The sequence below is a fragment of the Elephas maximus genome, chromosome 19 (assembly GCF_024166365.1).
Source record: "Elephas maximus indicus isolate mEleMax1 chromosome 19, mEleMax1 primary haplotype, whole genome shotgun sequence".
Taxonomy (NCBI): domain Eukaryota; kingdom Metazoa; phylum Chordata; class Mammalia; order Proboscidea; family Elephantidae; genus Elephas; species Elephas maximus.
The window spans coordinates 1,649,942-1,672,361 of record NC_064837.1 but is presented as its reverse complement, the minus strand read 5'-3'; the positions used below and the strand labels follow the sequence as shown (position 1 = coordinate 1,672,361).

At 40.8% G+C, this 22,420-nt stretch overlaps 1 protein-coding gene across 9 annotated transcripts in view; it reads left to right on the top strand.

Annotated features, from left to right (window-relative positions):
• Positions 1-22,420, top strand: part of NCOR1 (nuclear receptor corepressor 1) — a 240,883-nt gene that overhangs the window by 34,758 nt on the left and 183,705 nt on the right. For all 9 annotated transcript variants that reach the window (XM_049859791.1, XM_049859790.1, XM_049859789.1 and 6 more), the window contains exons 2-4: positions 1,350-1,527; positions 11,782-11,909; positions 21,865-22,057. In XM_049859791.1, coding sequence (XP_049715748.1) covers positions 1,420-1,527; positions 11,782-11,909; positions 21,865-22,057 — 429 coding nt within the window. In that variant the 5' untranslated portion in view covers positions 1,350-1,419. The remainder of the gene's footprint in view (positions 1-1,349; positions 1,528-11,781; positions 11,910-21,864; positions 22,058-22,420) is intronic.

Below are 22,420 nucleotides of genomic sequence, written 5' to 3'. Positions count from 1 at the left end.
TCAGTTGACCATAGATGTATGGGTTTATCTCTGGACTCTGAGTTCTGTTCTGTTGGTCTGTATGTTTATTATTAATCTCACTGCTTCCTGAATCTGCCTGTCAGCTTTAGCAAAGTTGTTAGCATTTGGGCCCATGTTTTCAAGCACCTGAAGCCCCTGATTAAGTTTAGAAAACTAAACCTATATGGCAGTGTTTTGAAGAGTAAATCATACAGTTGAACATCTGTGAGTGAACATGTGAGAATGATAACGTCAGCAAATTACGCACCGCAACGTTGTATGTTGTACATATTACTAATGATAAGATGTACCAAAAAAAAAAATAAATGATTCTAAATGCTAGTAGTCTCACTAAGTCTAACTCAGTCAGGGACTACCTGTACTTGTAACTGTTTGATAACTTAACATTGTGAAGTCTTTATTACAAATGTAAACAATACAGAGAGAGTTTCTAACCTCTCTATGAGTCAACGGAGAGAATGCCAAATCTATAAAAACAACCCAGTATCATCTGTGATTACTGTGGGACTTTTCTGGGGAAAATTCACCTGATGTTCTGAGTCTGGCAGCCAAAATCCTGCGGGAGGATGCTGTAGAAAGGGAAACTGCCTTGAGAGCTTACCTGTTCCCTTTGCTGCTTAGGCTATCATTTTGGGACAGAATTATTTAATAATTATTAGTAAAGACAATATTATAATTTAACAAATATTATTTAATAAAGAGATATTTCCTGTATATAAATGCTTACCTTATAAGTACTCTTAAATCCATTTTTAAAGTTGACTTTTTTACAACTCAAAATTCTAGAACCATGGATTTTTAACAACATGTAATATTTATTTTTAAGACATTTGTAGAAAGAAAGCAATTACTGAGCAACTACAATGCGCTGGGGCCTGTGCTAAAATTTATATACATGCTTTTACTTTATATAACTGCTTATATTATTTGTGATATACTGAAGAACTTTAAGTGTAAAGTAAAAGACCTTTTAACATTTTGCAAGACACAGAAAGTTAAATAAATACATGAGAGAAAGCTTTCACTGCTAATTGTGGTTTTACTTAAGGTGGTATAGGTATACCATACTTTTATGCAAATAACACACACTCCCTCATTCCTCCAGGTATTTTCCTTGTTGCTCTATGCTAATTTTTTTTACAGTAACGTGTAAAAATATTGGCATAGAGGTACTTGTGAAAATACCTCAGAGTTGGGGGGGAGCGGGGAGGGAGTGGCTGGCAAACAGACTAGAAGGCACAGGTTATTTGCATAAAAATAGCTTATTGGAAGTATACCTGGTAAAAAAAAAAGTTCTTATCAATTCTGTTTTTTCCCCTCCTGTTTAGGTGGTTTCCTAGAAAAATGATTATTTGTTGCATTTGAACTCACAGCCTGGTGAGGACTTCTTTACTGATAATGTCAAGTTCAGGTTATCCTCCCAACCAAGGAGCATTCAGCACAGAACAAAGTCGTTATCCTCCCCACTCCGTCCAGTACACCTTTCCCAGCACTCGTCACCAGCAGGTAAGAGACAAATTCTGTGCAAATTGTGTATGTATTATGTGTTTTTCTTTTTAATACATTTATTGATCAGAAACCAAATTTTTTTTTTTTTTTTTTTTTTAATGGCAAGAATCATTCTCAAGGATGGGGAACCAAAGGTTGAGAATTAATTAGTCCTGTCTCCTTTGGCACTGTGCCAGATTTCAGGAGTTGAACGTATCTCGCAGTTAATTTCAGCAGCTGTTGACAGATAGAAAGGCCTCAGTTACCTAGGGCTTCTACGTTAATAACCTCTGTTTTGCTCCAGCTTCTGGTCGAGTATTAAGCACAGCAACTGGAGAAAGATAACTCGGCTTCTCTTGAGTGATGGATAAGATGAGGGTCTTTACCTTTGTAAGAGATTTGATGGTAAGAAGATGAGTTTGTATAATTGGTTTATCCCATGAAAAATAAAATATGAGGTGCAATTATGAGCTCAGAGTGGGCCCGGGGCAGGAATGTAAAAGGTTTGAAGAAAAAGGGAAGGGAAGGGATGAAATGGTCATCTCAGAGAATAAGAAAACAAATATACCAGCAAAATATAGTTGAGTACTACTGGGTACAGCTGAGGATTCCATTGAAGTGTGCTCCTGATTACAGAGTGAGACATCCTCACCTTGTTCTAAGGGTTTTAGAGAAAGCATCCAGTCTTTCACCATTAAGTATAATATTAATTTCTGAAGTGTTCCTCCTCCTGTGTTGTCTTAAAGAACTTGTGTAGAGTTGTTGTTATTTCTTCCTTAAATGTTTAATAGAATTTATCAGCTAAGCTGTCTGTGGGAAGAATTTAAATTATGAACTCATCTTCCTTAATTGATATGATGTTGTTGTTGTTAGCTGCAGTTGAGTCGGCCTGGACTCATGGTGACCCCATGCACAGTGGGATCAGATCTTTGTGATACAGAGGGTTTTTGTTGGCTGATTTTTCGAAAGTAGATTGTCAGTCTTTCTTTCTAGATTGTCTGAGTCTGGAAGCTCTGCTGAAACCTGTTCAGCATCATAGCAAAACACAAGCCTCCGCCGAGAGATGAGTGGCAGCTGCACGTGAGGTGTATTGTCTGGGAATTAAACCCAGATCTCCCACATGAAAGGCAGGAATTCTACCATTGAACCACCAAATTTGAATAGGTCTATTCAAATTTTCTATTTTTTTGTTTGTTTTTTGAGTCATTTTGGGTAATTTTATTGTTGAAGGTATTACATTTATTGTCGTATTATTCCCTTATTGTTTCACTGTCTGTAAGATCTGTTGTGATGCCCCCTCTTTCATTCCGGAGGTGATTTTTTTTCCCCTCTTTTATCAGTCTAGTAGCGGTTTATCAGTTTAATTGATTCTTTTTTTCCATTTTGGTTTCATTCATTTTAACCCTTTTTCTTTTTTCTGTTAAACTGATTTCTGTTCTTTACTGTTTTCTTCTTTTGCTCATATGTATACCATTTCTGGCACCCTTCATTTCTTTGTATATATCCACTTTTTTTCTGATACAATTTTCTTTTTGCCTGAGAAACTTCATTTCTTTTAGTGCAGGTTTTTGGCAGTGAATCCCCTCAGCTTTTATTTGTCTGAAAAAATTATTTCAACTTTGTTTTTGAAGGGTATTTTCACTGGATATAGATTCTAGGTTGACCATTTCATTCAGTACCTTAAAAAGATTTCATTTCATTGTATTCTGGCTTGTGTGGTTTCTGAGAAAAAGTCTATGGTTATTCTTTTCTTTGTTCCTTTATATGTAAACTGTCTTTTTCACTGGTTTTTGGCAATAGGTGGTAACTTTGGTGTGCTTTGTCGAAGTGTGTTATCATCCTTGGCATTCACTGAGCTGCTTTCTCCTGTAGATGTAGAGTTTTCATGAAATTGGAACAATTTTTGGCTGTTATTTCTTCAGATACTTTTTTCTGTTCTCACTCCCCCTTCACTTCTTCTGGGACTCCAATTAATCATATTTTATATTATCTCACAGGCCGCTGAACTTCATTTTTTTTTTCCTGTTTTTTATCCATTTACTTTATTTTGCTATGTCCTCAAGTTCAGTGATCTTTTCTTCAATTTATTCTTAATCTCGTCCAATGAAATTTTCATTGCAGACATTGGATTTTTTATTTCCGAAAGTTCCATTTGGTTCCTTTTTATATCCTCAGTGTGCTTGTTATTTTCATGTTTTCTTTTACATCCTTGAGCATATGGAGCATAATTTAATGTCCTTCTCTGCTCATTCCATTATTTTAGTAATTTTTTTATTGCCCTTTTTTTCATATATTTAGTACTTTTTTAATGGAGTATGAACATTGTGAATTTTCTACTTTTTCGGGTGAGCTTTTGCAGTATTCCTCTGAAGAGAGTTGTATTCTTTCTGGCAGGCAATTGAATTACTTCGAGATTGTTTTTAAACCCCGTTAGGGCAGGTCTAGAGGAATCTGTAGGTCTGATTTAGTCCCTGCTCCTTCTGGGGTTGCTATGAGTTAGGGTTGACTCAACGGCAGTGGGTTTGGTTTGGTTTTTGGTTCTTCTGGAGCATCTGCTGTTGTTAGGTGCTGCCCAGTTGATTCTGACTCATAGCGACCCCATGTGACAGAGTAGAACTGCCCCATAGGGTTTTCCAGGCTGTAATTTTTGTAGGACCAGATCGCCGTGTCTTTTTTCTAGTGGAGCTTCTGGGTTGGTTCAAACTGCCAGCCTTCCGGTTAGCAGCCAAGGGCTTAACCGTTGCATCACCAGGGTATCTGCTGAACGCCCCGCATGTTCAGTGAGGTGTCTTCGTTCTGGCTGGAGGAAATCTCAGTGAGTTCCATCCCTGTATGTGTTCTGAGAATTGTTCTCTTTTATGGTTCCCTCTAATTGCTTTTCATCAGAAGTTGTTCTTAGTCCACCCTTGTGACATTTCTCCCTATGCATCTAAACGCTGGAATTCAGCCAAAGACTTGAGGGAACCCACATTCAGATTTCAAGGAAGCTTTCTGTGTGTAACTCCCTCCTCTCTGGAAGCCCCAGAAATCTGCCTCCCCAGACACGTACCTTCGCTTCTTCAGTTACCAAGGTTGTGAAGCAGTGTTTGGAGTCCCTTCCCAGAGCTGCAGTCTGGAAATTTCCTCGAGGCAGAAACCCTGGGGTGTGGAGGGGTTCACCTCATTTGTTTCATTTTTCTCGGAGATCGCCTTGTGTGCTGCCTGTTTTCCAGTGTCTGAAAACGGTTCCTACATTTTGTCTAATTTTCTAGGTGTTTGCTCTGGGAAGGTTGTTCTGGACAGTACTACCTGCTCGTAGCTGGGACCTGACATGTACTGTTGCTTCTTTTATTTCACTCCTTACACCTGGATTAATTTGTTTTGCTGGTACATTCTCTAGAAATTCTTTCAGAGAGTTTGTGGTTAGTAAAAGTGCTGAGTTCTTGAATTCTGAAAAGTTTGTAGTCCTAAAACTTGAGCTATAATTTGGTTAGTGAATTTCTAACTTCAAAGTTCTTTTCCTCTAAACTTGGAATATGTTGTTTCTCTGTTTATTCAGTCTTGCTGATGAAAAATCTTTTATTATGATCCTTGTTACTTTGTAGGAAACCCGTTTTTTATTTCTTAAAACTTAACATTTTCTTCAATGTTTCTCCCTCTCTCTCTCTTTTTTTTTTTTTTGGTTTTCAAAAATTTTGACTCCAGTGTGGATTAATTTTATTCTGTTTTTCCTTTAGACTCTTTTAAATCAGAGGACTATGTTTTTTCTCTCTTCTGAGAAATGCTATTCTTTCTTAGAATGTAACATTTTACCTGTGGCTCTTGGATGTTGGAACTTTTTATTCTAGCTCCCTTTTTAACTTTTCTTCTATAGTTTCTACATCTTTATGCTTTACTGTGTTCTTAGAAAATTTCTCAGTTCTATCTTAGCTTTCGTTTACCCTTCAGCTGTGTCTCTTCTATTGTTGTTTAATTTCAATGACCAAGGTTTTAAGTTTTTGATCTCTATTTGATCCTCTTTGAGGATATTTAAACGTATTATTTCGTGAATAAGAATCAGCACAAAGCTGGTTCCTCTCAGGTGGAGATTAAACATGTCCCAGATTTTCAGCTTCTCCAAGCTGCTGTACCACTCCTTCATCTCTGACATCGACCATCTCCCTCCCTTCAGCTCTCTTCTCTCTCTGCTGGGTTCCGTCATTTGCTGCAATGTATCACAGAACTCAAGAACTGTACTTAAACAGTTATATTGTTTACTGGGGAAGTAACGGACTACAACTTGGGGTCAGTGTCAAGAAGCACGTAGGCAAGGCCTGGAAGGCTCCCTCAAAGTGAAAAGCACATCCCTGCCTTCTTCAGTGTAGGGCACCCACTCTTGGCTGTGCAAGTCCCCTCAGAACAGGCCTCCTCTCAGCTGTTCACGCCCCTCTCGGCTGTGCACATATCTTGGCTATGTATGCATACTCTTGGCCGTGCATACCCTGCTCTTGGCCGTGCACACCCCTGTTGGCCCTGTATGCTGCTGGTTTCTCTCTCTCTGTCCTATCTCTCCCTTGCCTTTTGCTTGAAGGTACACAGCTTTTTTTCCCCTCTTCTCTCCTTGCTTCTCACCATGTCTGTGGGGTTGGCTCCTTGCTATAGGCAAGTGACTCAGTCCTATTACACAGATTTTCAAGCCCCTGTTTGCATAATTGACCAATCCCCTCACTGGACTAAACCGATCATTCCCCTCACTGGACTGCAAGTGGCTCTAACTGTTTGCATAATAACTGATATTTTCTGCTGGCAGGGCCTGACTTCTTCCCTGGGTAAAAGTAACAAGCTTCTCCAAAGAACTAGGGCAACTGTAACAAGGGCAACTGTGACAGTTCCTCAGGACTTAGGGAAAAAAATCTCCCAAGCTATTTTTTTTTCCCCACACAGAACCAAGGCACAAGACCACATAAAGAACTCATTTCACCTCAGTATTACTAATACAGCCATGTGTCACTTAACGTCTACAGTATGTCCTGTGAAACAGGACATTATGTGATTTGGACGTTGTGTGAACTCTGTATTACATACTTGTTGTTTTTAGGTGTTGTCGAGTCGGTTCTAACTCATAGCAACCCTGTGTACAACAGAACAAAACACTGCCGGGTCCTGCACCATGCCCACAGTCATTGTTATGCTTGAGCCCATTATTGCAACCACTGTGTCAATCCATCTCATTGAGGGTCTTCCTCTTTTCCGCTGACCCTGCACTCTGCCAAGCATGATGTCCTTCTTCAGGGACTGATACCTCCTGACGACATGTCCAAAGTATATAAGACGTAGTCTAGCCATCCTTGCTGCTAAGGAGCATTCTGGTTGTACTTCGTCCAAGACAGATTTGTTCATTCTTTTGGCAGTCCACGGTATATTCAGTGTTCTTCGCCAACACAACAATTCAAAGGCATCAATTCTTCTTTGTTCTTCTTAGTGATTGTCCAGCTTTTTTTTTTTTTTAAGTAATTTTTATTGTGCTTTAAGTGAAAGTTTACAAATCAAGTCAGTCTCTCACATATAAACTTACATACACCTTACTGCATACTTCCATTTACTCTCCCCCGAATGAGTCAGCCCACTCCCTCCTTCCAGTCTCTCCTTTCATGACAATTTTGCCAGTTTCTAACCCTCTCTACCCTCTCATCTCCCCTCCAGACAGGAGATGCCAACACAGTCTCAAGTGTCCACCTGATACAAGTAGCTCACTCCTCATCAGCATCTCTCTCCAGCCCATTGTCCAGTCCCTTCCATGTCTGATGAGTTGTCTTCGGGAATGGTTTCTGTCCTGGGCCAACAGAAGGTTTGGGGACCATGACCGCCAGGATTCCTCTAGTCTCAGTCAGACCATTAAGTCTGGTCTTTTTATGAGAATTTGGGGTCTGCATCCCACTGTTCTCCTGCTCCCTCAAGGGTTCTCTGTTGTGCTCCCTGTCAGGGCAGTCATCGGTTGTGGCCGGGCACCATCTAGTTCTTCTGGTCTCAAGATGATGTAAGTGTCTGGTTCATGTGGCCCTTTCTGTCTCTTGGGCTCATAGTTATCGTGTGACCTTGGTGTTCTTCATTCTCCTTTGATCCAGGTGGGTTGAGACCAATTGATGCATCTTAGATGGCCGCTTGTTAGCATTTAAGACCCCAGATGCCACACTTCAAAGTGGGATGCAGAATGTTTTCATAATAGAATTTATTTTGCCAATTGCATTGTCCAGCTTTTGCATCCATATGAGGTGATTGAAAACACCATGGCTTGGGTCACGTGCACCTTAGTCTTCAAGGTGACATCATTGCTTTTCAACACTTTAAAGAGGTTTTTTGCAGCAGATTTGCCCAATGCAGTGCATCATTTGATTTGTTGACTGCTGCTACCATGGCTGTTGATTGTGGATCCAAGTAAAATGAAATCCTTGATGATATTAGTCTTTGCTCCGTTTATCATGATGTTGCTTTTGGTCTAGTTGTGAGGATTTTTGTTTTCTTTATTTTGAGGTGTCATCCATGCAGAAGGCTGTGGTCTTTGATCTTCATCAGTAAGTGCTTCAAGTGCTTTTCACTTTCAGCAAGCAAGGTTTTGTCATCTGCATAACACAGATTGTTAAATGAGTCTTCGTCCAATCCTGATGGCCCATTCTTCTTCATATAGTCTAGCTTTTTTGATTATTTGCTCAGCATACAGATTGAATAGGTATGGTGAAAGGATACGACCCTGATGCACACCTTTCCGGACATTAAACCACGCAATATCCCCTGTTCTGTCTGAACAACTGCCTCTTGCTCTATGTACTGGTTCCTCATGAGCACAATTAAGTGTTCTGGAATTCCCATTCTTTGCAACGTTATCCATTATTTGTTATTATCCACACAGTCGAATGCCTTTGCATAGTCGGTAAAACACGGGTAAACATCTTTCTGGTATTCTCTGCTTTCAGCCAGGATCCATCTGACATCAGCAGTGATATCCCTGGTTCTATGTTCTCTTCTGAATCTGGCCTGAATTTCTGGCAGTTGCCTGTTGATATGCTGTTGCAGCCCCCTTTGAATGACCCTCAGCAAAATTTTACTTGCATATGATGTTAATGATATTGTTTGATAATTTCACCCTTTCGTTGGATCATCTTTGTTGGGAATAGGCATAAATATGGATCTCTTCCAGTCGGTTAGCCATATTTCTTGGCATAGATGACTGAGCACTTCCAGTATTGCATCCGTTTGTTGGAACATCTCAGTTTGTATTCCATCAGTTCCTGGAGCCTTGTTTTTCCCCTGTGCCTTCAGTGCAGCTTGGACTTTTTTTAGTACCATTTGTTCCTGATTATATGCTACCTCCTGAAATGGTTGAACGTGACCAGTTCTTTTTGGTATAGTGACTCTGTGTGTTCCTTCCATCTTTTTTGATGCTTCCTGCGTCATTCAGTATTTTCCCAATAGAGTCCATCGCTATTGCAACTGAAGGCTTGAATTTTTTCTTCAGTCCTTTTAACTTGAGAAATGCCGAGTATGTTCTTCCCTTTTGGTTTTCTATCTCCAGCTCTTTGCACATGTCGTTATAATACTTTGTCTTCTCAAGCTGCCCTTTGAAATCTTCTGTTCAGTTCTTTTAATTCATTGTTTTTTCCTTTTGCCTTAGGTACTCAACGTTTAAGAGCAAGTTTCACAGTCTCTTCTGACGTCCATTTTGGTCTTTTCTTTCTTTCCTGTCTTTTTAATGACCTCTTGGTTTCTTCACGTATGATGTCCTTGATGTCATTCCACAACTTGCCTGGTCTTCGGTCATTAGTGCTCAGGGTGTCAAATCTGTTCTTGAGGTAGTCTGTAAATTCAGGTGGGATATACTCAGGGTCATACTTCGGCTCTTGTGGACTTGTTCTAATTTTCTTCAGTTTCAACTTGAATTTGCGTATGCACAATTAATGGTCTGTTTTGCATTTGGCCTCTGGCCTTGTTCTGACTGATGATATTGAGCTTTTCCATCATCTCTTTCCACAGATGTGGTCAATTTGATTTCTGTGTGTTCCATCTGGCGAGGTCCGTGTGTATAGTCGCCGTTTATGTTGGTGAAAAAAGGTATTTGTAATGAAGAAGTCGTTGGTCTTGCAAAATTCTATCATGGGATCTCCAGCATCGTTTCTATCACCAAGGCCATATCTTCCAACCATAGATCCTTCTTCTTTGTTTCCAATCTTAGCATCTCAAGCACCAGTAATTATCAATCCACCCTGATTGTGTGTTCAAGCAGTTTCAGACTGCAGAAGCTGGTAAAAATCTTCCGTTTCTTCATCTTTGTCTTAGTGGCTGGTGTGTAAATTTGAATAGCAGTTTTATTAACTGGTCTTCCTGTGGGCATATGGATATTATCCTGTCGCTGACAGTGTTGTACTTCAGGATAGATCTTGAAATGTTCTTACTTAGCAAAGTATGTACTTAGCAAAGCTATATGGGATACTGGCAGTGCAGTCACTTTGTGTACAAGAGGCATAAGGTACACGTGTTGTGTGCAGAGCCTGTTGAGTTCACTACATCAGGTTACATCCGCTGTGTCCTGTTCTCTGATCGGGATTTCTGAACTCTGTTATAAACTTACGGGACCACGGGTGTTTATGCGGCTGGACATTGCCAGAATGGGTGTGATGCAGTGCATGACTGTATTTGTGTTCTTTTCTACTTTTACTTAATCTTTCAGGATGTAAATTCTTTATAGAGTTTTGGTTCCTTTTTAAAAAGTATTGTCTTAAATGTGTTTTACTTGGTTACGTTTTCATCTTTGTAGCTGAGATTTCTTTGTAGACTATCTGTAAATTATAGAGAAGGGCTAATATTGCTTATAGAGAAGGGCTCTGGACCTCTTATCTACCCTGGTTTACAGCCTGGACAGTTCAACTTTATCAGTTTATGATTTTTTAAAATAGTTTTTGTTGAGATATAATTCATGTAACATAGAATTCACCCTTTTGAAATGTATAATCCAGTGGCTTTTGGTATATTTACCGTGTTGTGTAACTATTATCGCTAATTGCAGAACGTATCTGTTAACTCCAAAAAAAAAAAAAAATCCTGTACCTACTAGTAGTTCCAGCCCCCTTTGCCCCACAACCCCCTTTACCCCACAACCCCCTGTAAACCACTGATTTATTTTCTGTCTCTGCATTTGTCTCACCTAGAGAGTTCATATAAATAGAATCATACAGTATATGGCCTTTCGTTTCTGGATTCTTTCACTTACCTTAATGTTTTTTAGGTTCATCCAAGTTGTAGCATGTATCAGGACTTCATTCCTTTTTATGACTGAATAATATTCCATTAAGGAGCCCTGGTGGTGCAACGGTTAAACACTCGACTGCTAACTGAAAGGTTGGTAGTTTGATCCCATCCAGTGGCTCCTTGGGAGAAAGAACTGGCAATCTGCTTCCATAAAGATTACAGCCAAGAAAACCCAATGGGATGTGGTTCTTTTCTGACTCATAGGGTCACTCTGAGTCAGAATCACCTCATCGGCACCCACCAACAACAGAAACAGTATTCCATTGTATGAACATACCACATTTTGCATATCCGTTCATCAGTTGATGGACATTTGGATTGTTTTTGCTTTGGGGCTATTATGGATAATGCTGCAATGAGCATTCATATATAAGTTTTTGTGGGAACATGTTTTCTGTTCTTTTGGGTGTATACTTAGTGGTGGAATTGCTGGATTATTTGGCAGTTCTGTGTTTAACTATCTGCTTATGATGAGATAGTATAATAGATTTCTTTTGAAGTGAGGTTCTTGCCAAAACAAAGAAAAGCAGGAAAACATACAAATACCCATGGAGTAAGAGGGAACTTACTTAACTAGCAGTGTGATAGGTTGATTCTCTGGACTTCAGTTTTTTCATTTGTAAATATACATGGGTTTAATTAGATAATTTTGTGAACCCCTCTAGCTTTCCTACTTCGAATTTAAGATTGAAACGCTTTTTAGGATTTAATACTAAACAAATGAAATTGAGATTTTACTTACGTGAGTAATATAGATCGGGAGTTGTTGTAATGTGCTGTTAGAAGAATGAGTAAAATACAGGTTGAACTTCAGTTGCATTTCGAATAATAAAATGTTGGTTGTTTTGGGTTTATGTGGGGAAGAATTAGATAAATGAGTGATTGAAATCGTCATTGCTGTTTCTTTCCATACCTTGTGGCCTGTAACGACTTTTGTGTGTTTATACTTGATTTGCTGTCATGCTGGTGCTCACGTTTTGGTTAATAATTAATTTGCGATCGTTTCAACACTAGGAATTTGCGGTCCCTGATTATCGTTCTTCTCACCTTGAAGTCGGCCAGGCGTCGCAGCTGTTACAGCAGCAGCAGCAGCTGCGCCGAAGACCCTCCTTGCTTTCGGAATTCCACCCGGGTTCTGAGAGGTAATTGGGTTTCTTTTGTGTTTCCATCTAGGACTGTACTTACAAAGTGTGTGTATACAGGCATCTGTGCATGTGTGGACAATTTTTAAATTGTTTGATTAACAAAGTGGACATCTATAGTGTATATTTTGAACTCTTTTATATTGATGTTTTGGAGTAGTTATTACAGTAGTTATAACTCTTAAAACTGGTTCCCTAAGTTCAGAGTTAAAGTTCAGAGCTCAAGCATAACAATGATCTTAAGGATGGCTCCGGACTGGGCAGTGTTTCGTTCTCTTGTGCATAGGGTCTGTATGAGTCGGAACCAACTCAGCGGCACCTAACAACAACAACAGCGGAAAACCGGGTAGACCTGGGTTTGAACCTGGGCCAGCTGTGTGGCCTGGATCATGTTGTATAATCCAGTGGTCTCAACTTGGGCTGCATATTAGAATCACTTGGGGAGCTTAAAAGTTGATGCCCACATCTCCTCTCAGAACAATTTAATGAGCCTCTGGGTTGGGGCTGGGCATTGGTGTACGGCTAAAGTTTCCCAGGTGATTCTCATTTAACTGATTTAAACTCTTCAAGCTAGAATTCCTCATGGATACTTCCTAATTTGAGAAAATTTAAATGGATGGGGATGGTGGTAAATGCTTTGCTTGGGAATCCCCATTATTCCACCCTGGTTTCTTGATGGCTGCAGGAAGGGCTGTCATGGCGTGCCATTTTCAAAAGTGATAAGCCAAAGTCCTCAGGAGTGGTTTATAAGTCTGGCTGGTGGAAATGGGCCAGGATTCTTAACAAAGGTTGTTGCAACCCCAACCAAGTTTTCCCCTCCTTTGCTTTAGTACGCTGTTCTCTCAGGCCATAGAAAAGTATCTAGAAAGCCTCACCCAGCCCTCTTTCTCAGAGGAGAAGACAAATATAGGCCAGGCAGAGTGGGGACGATCAAGGACTATCTACTCAGACGCTTCCACACCAAAGAGAAGGTCTAGACAGAGCTGTTCACAATGTACCTGAGCAAGAGGGCATGGAATGACATAAAGAAGGCGTATAGATTCCTGGAAAGAAAAGTTAAAGAAAGCAACATTGTGGTGCGATGGATTGCTTTTATGTGGCTTTTCTAGCCATTGTCTTGTAATTCCCACCAAATGGTTGGGTGGAACTATGCAGATAAGGTGTTTGCGACCCACCAAAAGGATGGGACAGGTTGCTAATAATGCAGATAAGGTGCGTGGCACCCTTGTAGGGATGAGGCCATGCAAATAAGGTATATGGAACCCTAACATGAGGATTGGTCAGTTTTGCCATCCCACCAGGTTTAAAATGAGCTGTCCCAGAGGCAGACGGGGGACCTCACTACTACCAAGAAGGGCTAGGGGTGGAGCGTATGCTTTGGACCCAGGGTCCCTACACTGAGAACCTCTTAGACATACAGCAGAGAAAGAGAGAGAGAGCTGTAACACTGAAGACTGAGAGACGACAAGAAACAGCAGCAGAGCAACGTCAGCAGCAGAGGCTGCAGAACCAGGAGACTGGCACTGGGCTTTGCCGCCCATGGAGCAAGAGAGTTGAGTGCCTTTGGGCTGGAGGGTTGCTGGCAGAGTGGGATGTCTCTGGGCACTTGGCAGAGCTAGACTTGCCGAGCCACAGAGCGAGAGAGCTGAGCGCCTTCAGGCTGAGGCTTACCTGCAGAGTGGGGTGCCTCTGGGCACTTACTGGTGGAGCTGAAGAGCTTTGTAATGCTTCTCCAAGCAGAGCAGAGCCCAGGCCGGCCAAAAAGTCCTCAGAGTCTGAGAGGCTGGAGAGAGGTCTGCCTGCTGGCATGGCTGAGAAGAAGCTATGCTGATCGTAGAAGTGTATCCTGTCGTTTCTGATCCTGAATTGTAACCTGTTACTTCTCTTATAAACCCTATAATAGTGAGTATTGTCTGTGAGTTCTGTGTGGCCATTGCAACGAATTATTGAACACAAGGAGGTAGAGAGTGCCATGGGAGGGACAGCTGGTGTCAGAATTGGTAAAAAGGTTGGAGAGAAGAGGAATGCCTGACCTCAGCCTCATAGCAGTCAGCCTTGGACTGCTGATGGCATTAATGATTTTCTCCTACCCTCGTGAAGTCAGAGGAGGTTAGATGCCCCCCCTGCCACTCCATTTTACAAACATACTGTGCCAATAATAAAGACCTCTGTGTGTAAAGAAACTTAAACTAGAACATGAGTGCTATACACTACAAAAGAACTTTAGATAATAAAGTATTCAAAAACAAAAGGATAAGACAACCAAATGAGATAAAATGAAAGATTGGAGATTCAAGTAACCCCAAACCCTCCATTACAAATTCAATACATAAAATGAAAAGGAAGGAATAAAATAGACATGGCTAAAAGTCAAATCTTTATCGTGGAAGACATTCTTGAGATAATGAATGCAGAGGAAATGGACAAACATTAAAGCAATTAGAAAGAAGTTGCTAAATATGGAGAACAAATAAAAATGATCCAACATGTGATAAGAACATGTGTCCCTGAGGTAGAGAACCTGGTAAAGGAACAGAAATAGTGTTCAATTAAAAAAAAAAAAATTCCCCTTAAAATGAAAGAAGAGCTCTAGATTGACAGGACATAACTTGCTCTAGGAAGATCTTATACAGAATGACCAATACCTACACATATCCTGTTAAATTATTAAACTTCAAGGATAAATAAAGAATTAGGAATCCAGGAAGCAAAACAAATCCTCCACAAGGAGGGTAGGAGGGAACAGCCTGGCCTCAAACTTCTACAAGCAGAACTGAGTGGCAGAAGATAGCAAAGCAGTTGTGACAAATGCCTGAGGAAGAGAAAATTGAGATCCAAGAGTATTACACCAGACAAGTTTAAGAATAAAAGCAATAGTCAGTAAAGCACTGAGTGATTGTAGCATCTGAAACTTCTTGAAGAAGCCCTAGGGGGTGGAATCCAGCCATACAAACCATGGAAGCCGTGGTAAAAGGAGCCACATAAGTGTAAAGTCTATATGACACAACTAGAGGAATTTTAGTTCCATAACAGAATGTAAATGTTAAATCATGACACAAGTGAAAGTAGTATAACCGCCAAAAATCTAGAATCAAGATTTATTGTGAGAAGGTTTAAAGGTATGAATTGAAAGGTATGTATGGAATCATTTGATACTTTTAAAATGGAAAGTTAGGTTAAAAAAAACTTGCGCTTTCTTAATGCTTTTCATAACTTTTTTTCCTTACCCTTTAGTGAGAATTTTTTAGGAACCAATTTCTTGTTGTAAAGGAACATTTATACGGAGTGTCGCAATTCTTTCCATTTTAAGTTTTATTTCATTTTGTTTTTCTCTCACGTATCTCTATAAAAATAAACCGGATATTCTTTATATGCCGTATATAGTGTGATCCTATTGTTGTTTTATTTTTGGTTGTACAGCCATCCATTCATACATGCTGACAAAGATGTCTGGAATGGTATTTACCTGATTTTCCTGTTTCCATGTAGCTGGGTTTGGGGTAGTTTACTGCTTAGTACTTTTTTGTATTACTGGAATTTTTTCTGCTAGCAAATATATATCATTTTACAAATATAATGCTCATAAAAATTAAAAGAGTCATCATGCTTTCTAGATTTATTGGAAAAATTAGTCCAATTAACTATGCAGAGAGTATTTGGATATTTAAAGATACAGCAGATGAAGTAGTTTCAGATATCAAGGAAAGATTCACTGAAATTCAGAGTCGACCTTCCCTGGGACAACAGAATAAGAAACCAAAATCACGTTTGCAGATTCTTTTCATTTAAGTGAAATCATTTGTTGTTTTCAAAGAACAGTCTTCCCTATTTGGGAGTATGTAAAATCGATTAATATAAGTCTAGGTGACTTTGTAGACCACTATTTTGAACAGCTGTGAATTTTATGACATGCTGTATCTAAATGGATGTTGTCCTTTCTTTAAAGTCTAAAGTATACTACAGTAAAAAAAAAAAATCCATTTGATACTTTGTTTTAAAATGGTATTAAGAAATGATGAAAATCAGTAAAACATAGGAACATTTAAGTTTAGTCTACAGAAATTTCTTAGTATAAAAATCTGGTGTTAGTTTTTAAAAGACAAGTACATTAATATAAATAAATTGCACATTTCATATTTAGCTTAACCAAGACTCCTTGTATAAAATTGTATTTGTTTTCACAAAAATATTGTTCATTTAAATTTTTTGAAATTTTAAATGTGCTGAGTGTAAGTGTAGAAAGCAATTTGACCTTTTGTTCTGGGTTCCTGAGAGCCAGAGTACACCTGGGGGCCTGATGCTGACTGAACCTCACAAGACATGTAATTTATCATGGTTACATGATGGGGCTGATACAAGCCCTGAGGCTCAGAGGAAGCTTCCTGGTTGGTAGGAGTGAGCATCTCCTCTCGGTGGGTTAGCATGTCTCCTTGAGACGTGGAAGCACTGCACTGTGACTTCTCCAAGACCTTGCCCTATGTGTCTCTTCATTTGTATTCTTTTTTGTTATATTAAAACTGTTATCAAGGTTATAGTATTTCCCATGAGCTCTGAGTCATTCCAGCAAATTATAGGACCTGAAAGAATAGTGGGAGCTGGCTGGTATAAAGTACAGGGAGTTATGTGGACTCCCAAGCTTGTGACTGATACTCTGAGGGGATCAAGGGAAACCCCAAATATGGAGTTGGCTGGTCTGAAATGGAGTGATGTGGACTCCTTAGCTTGAACCTGATACCTGTTGACCTAGCAAAGAGAAGGGCTACATGGCCAGCTGGGATCTGAACTTAATAGGAAAGAAAGTTAAGATTTCCACAGATTTTCAGGATGTAGTTGGTGTGTTGTCATTCCCAGCATAGTAGACTATATGATTGTCTGATTCAAAATGGCCAATGCCAGTCCATTTCAGCTCATTAATGCCTAGGATATTGATGTTTGTGCGTTCCATTTTTGACAATTTCCAATTTTCCTAGATTCGTACATCGTACATCCCAGGTTCTGATTATTAATGGATGTTTGCAGCTGTTTCTTCTCATTTTGAATCGTGCCACATCAGCAAATGAAGGTCCCGAAAGCTTTACTCCATCCACGTCATTAAGGTCGACTCTACTTTGAGGAGGCAGCTCTTCCCCAGTCGTCTTTTGAGTGCCTTCCAACCTGGGGGGCTCATCTTCCAGCACTATATCAGACAGTGTTCTGCTGCTATTCGTAAGGTTTTCACTGGCTAATGCTTTTCAGAGGTAGGCTACCGGGTCCCTCTTCCTAGTCTGTCTTAGTCTGGAAGCTCAACTGAAACCTGTCCTCCATGGGTGACCCTGCTATATCTGAATACTGGTGGCATAGCTTCCAGCATCACAGCAAAACACGAGCCCCCACAGTACGACATTCCTCAAAGAGGAATGGTGTTGGATTCATCGTCAGAAAGAATGTTTCAAGATCTATCCTGAAGTACGACGCTGTTGGTGATAGGATAATATCCATATGCCTACAAGGAAGACCCAGTTAATATGACTATTATTCAAATTTACGCACCGACCACTAGGGCCAAAGATGAAGAAATAGAAGATTTTTATCAGCTGCCACAGTCTGAAATTGATTGAACATGCAATCCAGATGCATTCATAATTACTAGCGATTGGAACACAAAAGTTGGAAACAAAGAAGAAGGACCAGTAGTTGGAAAATATGGCCTTGGTGATAGAAACAATGCTGGAGATTGAATGATAGAATTTTGCAGGACCAGCGACTTCTTCATTGCAAATACCTTCTTTCACCAACGTAAACAGCGACTACACACATGGACCTCGCCAGATGGAAGACACAGAAATCAAATTGACTACATTTGTGGAGAGAGACGATGGAAAAGCTCAATATCATCAGTCAGAACAAGGCCAGGGGCCGACTGTGGAAGAGACCATCAATTGCTCACATGCAAGTTCAAGCTGAAACTGAAGAAAATCAGAGCAAGTCCACGAGAGCCAAAATATGATCTCGAGTATATCCCACCTGAATTTAGAGACCATCTCAAGAATAGGTTTGCTGCGTTGACCACTAGTGACCAAAGACCAGACGAGTTGTGGAATGACATCAAGGACATCATTGATGAAGAAAGCAAGAGGTCACTGAAAAGACAGGAAAGAAAGAAAAGACCAAGATGGATGTTAGAGGAGACTCTGAAACTTGTTCTTGAGCGTTGAGCAGCTAAAACAAAAGGAAGAATTGATGAAGTAAAAGAACGGAACAGAAGATTTTAAAGGGCGTCTTGAGAAGACAAAGTATTATAATGACATGCAAAGAGCTGGAGATAGAAAAGCAAAAGGGAAGAACACGCTTGGCGTTTCTCAAGCTGAAAGAACTGAAGAAAAAATTCAAGCTTCGAGTTGCAATAGTGAAGGATTCCATGGGGAGAATATTAAACGACGCAGGAGGCATCAAAAGAAGATGGAAGGAATACACAGAGTCATTATACCAAAAAGATTTAGTTGATATTCAACCATTTTAAGAGGTGGCTTATGATCAGGAACCGATGGTACTGAAGGAAGAAGTCCAAGCTGCTCTGAAGGCATTGGCGAAAAACAAGGCTCCAGAAATTGATGGAATGTCAACTGAGATGTTTCAACAAACAAATGCAGCGCTGGAGGTGCTAACTCGTCTATGCCAAGAAATATGGAAGACAGCTTCCTAGCCAACTGACTGGAAGACATCCATATTTATGCCTATTCCCAAGAAAGGTGATCCAACCAAATGTAGAAATTATAGAACAATATCATTAATATCACACAGAAGCAAAATTTTGCTGAAGATCATTCAAAAACGGCTGCAGCAATATATCAACAGGGAACTGCCAGAAATTCAGGCTGGTTTCAGAAGAGAATGTGGAACCAGGGATATCATTGCTGATGTCAGCTGGATCCTGGCTGAAAGCAGAGAATACCAGAAGGATGTTTACTTGTGTTTTATTGACTATGCAAAAGCATTCGACTGTGTGGATCATAACAAACTATGGATAACACTGTGAAGAATGGGAATTCCAGAACACTTAATTGTGCTCATGAGGAACCTTTACATAGATCAAGAGGCAGTTGTTCGGACAGAAAAGGGGATAATGATTGGTTTAAAGTCAGGAAGGGTGTGCGTCAGGGTTGTATTCTTTCACCATACCTATTTAATCTGTATGCTGAACAAATAATCTGAGAAGCTGGACTGTATGAAGAAGAACGGGGCATCAGGATTGGAGGAGGACTCACTAACAACCTGCATTATGCAGATGACACAACTTCCCTTGCTGAAAGTGAAGAGGACTTGAAGCATTTACTACTGAAGATGAAAGACCACAGTCTTCAGTATGGATTATACCTCAACAGAAAGAAAACAAAAATCCTCATAACTGGACCACTAAGGAACATCATAATAAACGGAGACAAGATTGAAGTTGTTGGGGATTTCATTTTACTTGGATCCACAATCAACAGCCATGGAAGCAGCAGTCAAGAAGTCAAAAGACGCATTGTATTGGGCAAATCTGCTGCAAAGGACCTCTTCAAAGTTCTGAAGAGCAAAGATGTCACCCTGAAGACTAAGGTGCACCTGACCCAAGCCATGGTATTTTCAATGGCATCATATGCATGTGAAAGCTGGACAATGAATAAGGAAGACCGAAGAAGAGTTGACACCTTTGAATTGCGGTGTTGGCGAAGAATATTGAATATCTCATGAACTGCCAGAAGAACAAAGAAATCTGTCTTGGAAGAAGTGCGGCCAGAATGCTCCTTAGAGGCAAGCATGGCGAGACTGCGTCTTCCATACTTTGGACATGTTGTCAGGAGGGATCAGTCCCTGGAGAAGGACATGATGCTTGGCAGAGTACAGGGTCAGCGGAAAAGAGGAAGACCCTCAACGAGGTGGATTGACACAGTGGCTGCAACAATGAGCTCAAGCATAACAACGATTGTTAGGATGGCGCGGGACCGGGCAGTGTTTCGTTCTGTTGTGCACAGGGTCGCTATGAGTCGGAACCGACTCGACGGCACCTCACAGCAGAGTTGGTGTGTGAAGTGGGACTTGTTATGTGCTGCACAATTTGGTGTCAGAAGGAGGTGATCTTAGTTTCTCTGAATTGGTTTGCACAGTTGGCATGGACATCAGTATTTGCCTGAAAGCTGACTGCACATTGAGTTATGTATTTACTTATTTATACCTGAGCAATTTGTTCTTACATAGAGGATTGGCACGCTAAATGGGAAGTAAGCTGCTTTCTCGGGGGAAGGAGAGCTTTCCGCAGGTAATGGTTTTCTTAATTGTCTTGTATCCTGATTGCTTCAGGTCCCCTTCCAGCACTAGGTATGCGTCATCTTCTGGCTTTGATAAATGTCACAGGCAGAGTTGCTGGAGGTTATGCCTTTGTAGGTTGTGCACTAAACAGAGACACCCAGCTGAGGGGGCACCTGAGGGTTGAAACCCATCAGGTTGAGCGCTGCCTGCCAGGATCTGTGCACCAGAGAATTGCATTTACTCATAGGAAGAGGAAGTTTTGAAATTTCACACACATTCTCCGTGTGGCCTAGTAGTGTCCCTGGTTCTATGTCTGTTTGAGGGGCTTTAACCTAATGCCAGATGTTTGCTTTTGATAGATTACCTCTGGTTGCTCTGTGAAAGATGACTTTGAGGGGATAGAAACAGAGAGAACATGTAAGAGAAGGAGATATTATGGGTGTAAGAGAGGGAATTGTATTGGAGATGGAGAGGAGGGGGCAGACTGGAGTAATTTAGGAGGTAAGGTAGGCAAGACCTGGCAATTCGCAAAAGTGAGAGAGGAGATACGGGTGAATCCTAGGTTTCTGGTTTATATGGATGGATGGTGGTTCCATTTAGGTAGAGGAACAGGAGTAAGATAGCTTCAGCTTGGTATGGGTTAAGGTTAGAGCTCCCATGCATCATCCATGGGAAGATGTAACCAACCTGCCGTAGGGGAGAGCCTGGGCTAAACATAGAGATTGGTATTGCTGGCCGAGAAAGTTTTGAAATTGAGAAGAGCAAAATGATGACCCTGGAGAAACTCCAACATCTAAAGATACTTTGAGAGAGGGAAGCCTGGAAGGAAAGAAAGCAAAAGGAAAATGATTATAACAGTGGTCTTCAAAGTTTTTACTTGTGTATCAGCAGTCAAGAAATCAAATGACAGATTACATTGGGCAAATCTGGTGCTAAAGACCTCTTTAAAGTGTTAAAAAGCAAAGATGTCACTGTGAGAAGTAAGGTGTGCCTGACCCAAGCCATGGTATTTTCAGTCGCCACATCTGCTTAAGAAAGCTGGACAGTGAATCAGGAAGATGTAAGAAGAATTGATGCCTTTGAATTAGAATTAGATGTTTAACACTATTATACCCGTTGCTGTCAAGTCGATTCTGACTGTAGGAGAAAGTAGGACTGCCCCATAGGATTTCCAAGGCTGTAAACTTTACGGAAGCAGACTGCCATGTCTTTCTCTCATGGAGCGACTGGTGGGTTCGAACTGCCAACCTTTCAGTTAGCATCCGAGCACTTAATCACTGCACCATCAGGGCTCTTTAACACTACTATTGTTAGGTGCTGTTGAGTCGGTTCTGACTTATAGTGACCCCATGTGCAACAGAACAAAACACTGCCTGGTCCTGCGCCATCCTCACAGTTCTTTGCTGTTTGACCCCATTGTTGCAGCCACTGCGTCGGTCCATCTCTTTGAGTATCTTCCTCTTTTTCGCTGACCCTCTACTTTACCAAGCATGATGCCCTTCTCCAGGGACTGGTCCCTATTGGTACTGCTATAGTGAGGCCTGTGTTCCTCTGGGGTGGGAGGAGTCGAGGGGCAAGGAGGTGAGCATAGCTTTTTTCATTTATTTCAAAGTCCAAACAGGATTTTAGTGGGGAGTTGTATGTCACTTAACATTTTCCAAATGTTTATTTTCTTTGTGTGCATTAGGCCTCAAGAAAGGAGAACTGGATATGAACAGTTTCACCCAGGCCCATCCCAGGTGGATCATGATTCACTGGAGTCTAAGCGCCCACGTCTGGAGCAGGTTTCTGATGCCCACTTTCAGCGTGTCAGTACGGCTGTCTTACCTTTAGTGCACACGCTGCCAGAAGGGTTGAGGTCTTCTGCAGATGCTAAGAAGGTAGATGTTAGGTCTCTTACTCTGGTGGGGTTGTAGGTCTGTAATGTTTATTTAGCCATATTCAGTCCAATTAGAGGAGCCCTGATGGCGGAGTGGTTAAGTGCGTAGCTGCTAACGGAGGGGTTGGCAGTTCAAACCCACCAGCTGCTCTGTGGGGGAAAGACGGGGTGGTCTGCTTTTGTAAAGATTACACCCTCAGAATCCCAGTGGGACAGTTCTCCTCTGTCTTATAGTGTTGGTATGAGTTGGAATCGACTCAGTGGCATTGGGTTTGGGTTTGGTTGAGTTAGTCCAGGCAGCCCAGTCTACAAAGGTTAGTGCTATAGGAAAGTTAAAATTTATTAAACAAAACTGAAGACCGCA